The sequence below is a fragment of the Schistocerca serialis genome, unplaced genomic scaffold, assembly GCF_023864345.2.
Source record: "Schistocerca serialis cubense isolate TAMUIC-IGC-003099 unplaced genomic scaffold, iqSchSeri2.2 HiC_scaffold_1370, whole genome shotgun sequence".
NCBI lineage: Eukaryota > Metazoa > Arthropoda > Insecta > Orthoptera > Acrididae > Schistocerca > Schistocerca serialis.
In genome coordinates this window covers 179281-187868 of record NW_026047592.1, presented here as the reverse complement: position 1 = coordinate 187868, position 8588 = coordinate 179281, and the positions used below count along the sequence as shown (strand labels likewise).

Sequence of the window (8588 nt, the reverse complement as noted above, 5' to 3'; positions counted from 1 at the left end):
TAAATTCCACCAAGAAAGAGGTTTTCTTTAAGTGAAATGTTCAGTTAAAAAGTGTGTGCTTTAGTGTCTAAGTATTTAAGTTTCTTGATTATGGAAAGTGCTTTTCTAAAGGTAGTCCCCCCCACCCCGGCTAATTTTTTTTACCTTCCTTGAAGTTATCTACTGGGTTTTTTCTTTTTTAAAAACATAATGTATAAAGATGTAGCCCAAAATTGTTTAAGTGGGGTAATTTATTTGAAGAGCCAAACTAAACAGTAGCAAGAAAGTAGGCAAAATTCACATTTCTGCTTCTCCAATACTTCACTATTTCATTGCCAGGATAGGTTGGTGACCATTAAGTACATGTTTTAAATCACTAAATGAACTTGGAAATGAGTTGTCCTAGCTTCAGTATATTATTATTCATACTGTGTTCCTATCTAGCCACTGGGTAAGATCTTAGGAAAAGAAGTGAATAGTCCATTAGACGCAACACATGGTAAATCCTGTAAGAAGGATAACTCTATTGATTATCTTTTCCTATAAACAGGACTATCCTTCCATAGTGTATTTTATTTGGAAACTAAACTAAATTTTAGTAAGAGGGTTATACGTGGCAAAATAGAGACAGGGTTTCTGTTATTTACGTAAAAGCATACTAATATCATAATGGTAGTGTTATAAGGTCCTATTAATGTGTGGTCATGACATTTGTTAAATGTCTCACCACATTCCTATTGAAACTATTTACTCTTCTTGTAAATAACACCTATGACAATTTTATACAAATGTCCACTAAGACTTTGCTCGTCAACTTTCATTTAGGTAACAGCGATCTTTTAGATATATTTAAATCAGTACTGTTAAGAAATACTGACTAGCTTTATTTTCAAGAATCTCAAGTTTAAGTTATACATACTGTTATCCTCCAATAAGAATCATTGGCCGATTCTTCATCTTTGACAGGTTCATCATGCCTGCAATGCAAAACATTATCTTTTGTATTAACAGATGAAATCCAACTTTTTAAATTTAATAAATGCTTATACAAACATAAAGTTTCTTCAAAAAATGTATTTCTGACAACTTCCTGTCACAGATAATTTTCACTGAATGTTGCAACCCAGTTATATTGCTGATGAGAAGCAAATGTTGATCTTTTCCCTCTCTTCCTTCACCATCTCCTGTTTTGTTCACCTTGACATATTTCTACCAAAAAGACTACCGCAATGGATCCACTGCTTATATTTAACACACAGTAAATTCAGTTCAAATATTTCCTTAACACAGGATGTGCATTGACGAGCTTGAATTAATCAGAAAAATATAAACAGATACTAACCGTTCCACAGCTCTTACAAAATACTTGCATTAAGTAATCATCAAAGCTACTTTTTGCACAGCAAGAGGACTAACAGTCAAAATGGTGCTACATGCTACAGGCAGTGCAATACAATTTATTTTACTCAATGCTACAGCAATAAATGTACTTATAAAAATATTCAGACTTAGACTATAATCAAATACAGAGAGAGAAAATATTCTAACTAAAGAGATATAGCAGCCATAGGCAGAAACAAATAAAAAAACTGATACTAATCTTAGCTTTGAGGACCAAACGTTTCTTCATCTGGAAAACGTAAAAAGAGAAATGAGACTGTTCAAGAATTAAGGATGAAAATTCAGTCTCTTGAGTCAAGGAAGATGGACATGATGAAATTCAGTTGCGAAAGAGCAGCAGATGATGTAATTTTAAATGCCGAGAAATAAGATCTCTTCAAGAGGAGCCACCAAAAGGTCAAATAAGTAAAGAACAAGCTGAAAATACCGGTAAATGGGCTAAAATGGCGGCAAATAGATAAACGAAACAGAAAGAAAGTGCTGAAGAACAGGCAACCAAACAACAACAACAACAACAACAACAACAACAACAACAATAATAACAGCACATTGTAGCAATATATAATAGCAGTCCCACAACATCTGGAGGAAGATTTTCCACTAACAGAGCAATAAATTCATGAAGCCATCAAATCTTCCAAAACTTCAAAGCAACAAATGAAGACTCCACTACAGCAAAATTATTGAAATAGTCAGAACACACAAATGATCTACAACTGCTGTTTGAGAACATTTGGAAAGCTGAAGAGATTATGGAAAGCATTAATCCACAGCTATGGAAAAAAGGGGACACACAAAATGTCAACAATGGCAGAGATGCCTCACTTCTGCCAGTGGTATACAAAATATTATCAAAAATTCTCTGGACAGAGTTGTAGAAACTTTAGACAAATAACTGGGAGAATCTCGAGGAGCTCTAGAAAGGGAAGACCCTGCACAGAGCAGATGTTTATTAGAAAATCGATAATCCTCCACAGACTGCTAATAACCAAACCTATAATAGTATCATGTATTGGTTTCAAGAAAACATTTGATTTGGTAGGCAGAGAAACTATAGGTAAAATCATCAAAGAATTTTGTGTTAAAGCAAACATAATCCTCAAAACAATAGCAAATAGGATGACTGAAGCTAAATTTATGGGAGAAGTATCTCAACCATTTGAAATAAAAACTGGTGTTAGACAAGGGGACAGTTTATCACCTTTACTGTAACACTACATTCTAGAAAAAATAGAAAGTATCTGGAATTTGGAGAAAAAAAAATCACAAAACTGAACCAATAATTTTAGGACGAATAACAAGTGGAATTAAGGTAAACTGCCTGGCTTCTGCAGATGATTCTGATATACTTTCAAAAAATCTGACAGACAGTTATTGAAAGAAATCTTTTGGAAGAAATAGCAAAGAGAGCTGGTCCCAAAATTTCAGCTGAAAAAACAACATTGATGACAATTTCAAACAATGCATCAACATTCTTAGAAAAACAAAAATGTAAAAAGCATTAGTAAGTAAATTTAAATATATTGGACAAACTGTACAACAAAATGGACTAGAAGAATTAACAGTAGATGCAAGAGTCAGCAAACTGGAGAGAGCAAATCGTTTGACAAAGGATATTTACAACAAGAAATGCACAACTAAAAAAACAAAACTAAAACACTATCCCACAGTGGTATGACCAGGATGTTTATATGGATGAGGATGCCTAATGATGAACTATAAGCTGGACAGAACAGAGGATCCTCAAAGGAGGATTATTAGAAAATAATGGTTGCAATACAAGCTACAGATGGCTGGAAAATGAGAAGTAATGAGGAGATCTACAAAAATTTTGAGAAAATATCAGAAGTAATGGCTAAAAGAAGATTAATCTTTTTTTAGAGACGTATACTGAATGAGTAGTTCTGGAAGAAGGAATCAATGATAGCATGGATTACAGAAATAAGAAAGAAACAACATCAAACAATCAGAAATAATAGAAAGAAACCTTTTTACAGATAAAATACTGAATTTAAAAGGATCATCACCTCTCCAAGATCAAAATTAATTTCATCCCTCTCAATAAGACCGTGAAAACCGGAAATAAAATTCATAAATATGATATTGCGAAGCTCAAAATCAATCAAAACATATTGGAACAATGCCACCAGTAACTGACAGTTGAATCCCATAAATGGGCAGACATTGCCTCCATGATCCAACAAGCAGCTAATACTACAATCCTGACAGCTAAAAAGAGGAATCAGGAATGAGGTTTGTGGCGAGGTGGTGGCCCAAACAGCAAGTGCATGGAAAAAGTGGAACTCTACCAGGAGACCTGATGATTTTGATGTATTCCATGAAGTTCGAAAATATGCAGCCAGAACTCTATGAAGGTCTAAGCAATTGCATGAGAAACCGCAGTTAGAACAGATCGATCAGCGTTTTCAGATAAACAATGTCAGAGACTTCTATCAGACGTTCAAATCGAATTTGAAAGGATACCAAGCCCCTAGTTTTTGTTTTAGAGACGAAAATGGAAAGCTCAGTGTTGTGTACATAGTTCCGCATATTCAGCGCGTACACAAATTTCCCACTAGAGTGCGCCCCGCTAAGCACAACAGCGCAGGCGCAGCGCTCGTCCATCTCCGCACTATGAGATGGCGCTCCCATAGAGACGGACCAAATTCTGCTTCTGCCGATCCACTTATTAATATGTAGCGCAGCCAATGAGATTTCTGCTAACATAGAACATTTTCTCCTTGCGCATAACACTCGCGCAGTGATACATGAACGTGCGAGGTATTATAACGAGTGTAAAGACCTTCGATCAGTCAGTCTGCATTTGTCTGCACCAGTCTGTACCAGTCTGCATTAGTCTGTACCAGTCTGCATTAGTCTGTACCAGTCTGTCGAGTTCTACAATTGTCTGTACCAGTCCATAGTCAAGATTCAGTCTGCGCCTAATAAGATTACCATATTCCTGTACATAGCCATGAAGATAAATGTATAGACACTTTTGTCAAGTATCTGAGATATATGTGAGACTAAGATTAACGTACCAATCCCAAAGAACTTCAGATTGTCAATTGTAAATAGCATCCAGAACCAAGTTAAGTAATTTTTATATTTGTTATTATTTTAATAAATGTGTGTGAAAATTAATCAAGTTCTGTTTAAAGTTGGTCACCGTCAATCTGCTACTCTAAGCGTGCAAGTGGCATTTCTATCATCTGACCTAATGGCAGAAGATAAACACACCATGATAAGACCACGAGACATATTGCTGACACTCGCTTACTTCGTTAGAGCAACAAGTCAAATAATCTGATGGTGTGTGTACTGAAGGTCTTACAGTACGCACACCACACTCGGCCTGACCAACAAAGAAAACTGCAAGATCCTGTCTTGTTACTTTGAAAACCTACTTAATTGTGATGAACCAAAAGAAAGATTCCGTGTATGTGCCCCAATCCACAAACTACCCCTCATCTCCATCTAGTATAGAGGAGACCAAAGAGATCATCAACAACTTTAAGAATAATAAGGCAGCTGGAGAGGATTCAATAGTGGTGGAACTACTGAAGCTGGCAAATAATGAAACTCTAGATATACTAGTCCAACTTTTTGAGGAGATCTGGAGAGCTGGGATGATACCAACTGAATGGCAGTCAGCTTTAATCCATCGTCTACACAAAAAAGGTGATAAATTGAATGTCAATAACTATAGGGGTACCTCATTAGTATCTGTTCCATATAAGATTCTTTCCAAAGTGATACAGAATAGAATAGAAGGTCATTGTAACCAACTGATTGGGGACTATCAAGCTGGTTTCCGAAAGGGCGATTCTTGCGCAGAACAGATCTTTAGCCTGAAGAACATCATCAGGTCCAAAAAACTGGAAGAAATAACTATGTGGTCATGTTTGTTGATTTTCAAAAAGTATATAACTCCATCGACTGACAGGCATTAATGAATATTTTGGAAAAGTTTGGGATGGATAATACATCAAGAAAGCTGATCAAACAAACTCTTACTAACACAGTGTCAAAAATTAAATTTATGGGTGAGGTATCTGAACCCTTTACAACCAGAACGGACATAGAACGAGGAGATGGACTATACCTCTCCTTTTCAATTGTGTCTTGGAAAAGGTCATTCGAGAGTGGAGAAAGTTATTAGCCCAAGAAGAAACAAATGAAGAGTGGTTCAGACTTGGTCCTAAGAACAAAGGGGTGTGCATTGACTGCTTAGATTTTGCGGCTGCCCTGGCCATTTTTGCTAACAACATAGAGTCAGCAGTCAACAAGATAAATAGGCTGTCAGAAATTGCTGAAAAAAGTTAGACTCCAGATCTCTATTCAAAAGACAAAATATATGATGAACATCTGTAACGGACCTGAATGGATGATAACCAACCTGGGAAAAAATCGGATGAGTTAAGAATTTCAGGTATCTCGGTGAAGTCATCCACCAGGAGAATGGATTAAAAGAAGAAGCAATTGTCGGGATGAGGGAGTTAGACCAAGCATACCAACTGACAAAGAATACTTATAACAAAAAGTCTATGAGTATATGGGCCAAGTTCCAACATTATAATACAGTTGTAAAACCTGAGGGCTTATAAGCATCCAAAACTTTGACCACGAATAGACAAGGTCAAGCTGAGCGGCTGGAAAAGCGTGAGTGTAGGATATTAAGGAAAATCCTAAGGTAATAGATGGGTCGATGGACAATGGCGAATGAGAGCAAATGAGGACTCGTGCAGCAAGACAGAACCTATCACAGCAGCCATTATGAAGAAATGATTGTTATTTTATGGTCATCTCATGAAAATGGACGGTGATCGACTAACAAAAAGAATACAGAGTTTCATCCTATCTAAGAAAACGAGGCCGAGATGGTTCAAAGAATGTGAAAAAGATCTTAAGCAGATTGGTGTCTCAGAGAGAAATTCCTGAAAGGGACAAATTTAGAAGATTGGTGACCAACTACCAAGGTTTTAACATGGCATCAACATCCGAAAGACAGTGAGGACCATTATCTGAAGGGCATAAAAAGGCACTTCTTGGAGGGACTCAGAAGATACTGGCAGGAAGTCAAAGCTGGAGCAAGTACAAGACCTGGACACTAGAGTGAAGTCGGTTGTTACCACGCAGTCCATAGAGACTCACCTCGATAAAAAAAATAAATAAATAAAAATAAAAGGCTTTCGATGCAGAAGAAATAGGGGATTGAGAACAACACAAATAGAATAAAGGGGGAAAACATGAGGAGGAGATGGACGAGTACTGGAAAAACAGGAGATGACAAGAAAAGAAGAAGAAGTGAAGTTATTACATGACGAGAGATGGTGATTGGATTTGATTTGATTCAGTTTTCGTTACATACACCGAAAAAATGAGATGATTCTCGAGGGTGTGGAACATGTCAGAATGTATAACACAAAACATTTTAATATAATGAATACTACCCTGATCATTTGTCACGAGATTGTCAAAATAGGTGAATACAATACAGTAAACTGGGAAAGCTAATATTTACAGAATTAATACGCTGTCAGAATGAAACATTGTTATGCACTATTAATAAATTTAGCATACACAAAATACCTAATATTGACTGTTGCAACCAAGTGCTGTCAAAACTTAAATCTAACATATTTATACTTACGCTGGCCTAACAGTCTCTGTTAGGATATTCATCTATACAGTAGAAGGCATTGCCTATCAAAAAGTCATTCAAACTCTGTTTAAACTGTGCTTTATCTGAAACCAAGTTTTTAATGGTTGCTGGTAATTTATTGAAAATGTGTGTTCCTGAATATTGGACCCCCTTTTGGACCAACATAAGTGATTTTAGGTCTTTATGTAGATTTTTCTTATTCCTAGTATTGATAATATGTATTGAGCTATTTGTTGGAAATATAGATATATAACTTGCAACAAATTTCATTAAGGAGTAAGTATACTGAGAAGCAATGGTTGGAATTCAAAGTTCCTCGAATAGGTTCTACACGATGTTCTTCAAAGACTGATCCCAGATACTCCATTGCACCATTCACCAAACCTGATAACCCCGAGCTGTCAGTAACAAAAATTAAGTGTTGCTTAAGAGATTTACAACACTACATGCACTTGTTACCAAAGTCTCATTTACTTTTAGAGCTATCTGTTCCACTTCCTTTTTGGCCCCACTTCTCTCTGTCTTCACTATATCCCATACAGTTCTTATTTTGTTGCCCGATACAATTATCTTTTTCTCTTAATAAAGCTACTTCGATTTCTGGATTACTTGATTCAATATTTTGCAGTATTCTTTGTAATGCATTACAATGCTAATATCAGAAATGTTCCTAGATAGTAGATACAGTCTCCTTTTTGCCCCACATGATATCTTTATTCCTTGTGTAATCCATGGTTTATCTTTTGACTTTTCTGTGTGATTTGAGTTACCTTTAGGGGAAAACAATTTTCAAAAGAGGAGGTAACTTTATTAATAAATGCTTTGTATTTTCCATTTGAGTCAGGTAAATATCTCTCCAGTTCATGTCTTTGAGCAATTTCCTGGATTCCTCAATTTCTGGCTTATTCATTATCCTCCTGTACTCAGATTTAATATTTTTTTATCCTGACAAGTTTCAACATTTAACACAAGATGCTGCATGTCGTGATCAGATAGTCCATTTACTATTGGTTTTGTGATATGATGTTTTTCCCCTAGATTTGTTCATAAAGATATTATCAATAGCAGTCTCAGAGCATTTACATATCCCAGCTGCAAAGTTCACAATAGGAACTAAATTGAATGATAGTGTTAAAAACACCAGCAACCACTATTTCCTCTTCTTTTTTTTTTTTTTTTTTTTTTTTTTTTTTTACACAAGCCATTCCTTTCGCTTTGTGAAATGAAGCACTGCCTAGTTCCAAAACACAGGACTACTATGACAAGGTGAAATGTTCTCAGAGTGCTACATGTATGATAGTAAATGTAATCCGCACTATAGTTGTTTTCTGAGTAGTTATGCTGTGTGTGTTTCATTCAATCAGATGAAATGGAATAAAATCATCAATTTATTTATTTTGGCTCTTTATCACCAAGATACATTCAATGTTGGTTGAGGTTTATCTTTTGAATTCACTCCAGTGTAGATTGTCAAAATTTTATCAGTTGTCAAAGTACTTGTAACACAGTTTCCGAATTTACTGCCATCCAGGGAAGTCTCCAA

The 8588-nt window shown here is 35.8% G+C and overlaps 1 protein-coding gene across 1 annotated transcript in view; it reads right to left on the bottom strand.

Moving 5' to 3' along the window:
• Positions 1-876: 876 nt before the first annotated feature.
• The window catches only part of LOC126441768 (molybdenum cofactor biosynthesis protein 1-like), a 112663-nt gene continuing 104951 nt past the window's right edge, over positions 877-8588 (bottom strand). The window contains exon 6 of the mRNA XM_050090688.1: positions 877-956. Within this exon, the coding sequence (XP_049946645.1) occupies positions 901-956 (56 nt within the window). The 3' untranslated portion in view covers positions 877-900. The remainder of the gene's footprint in view (positions 957-8588) is intronic.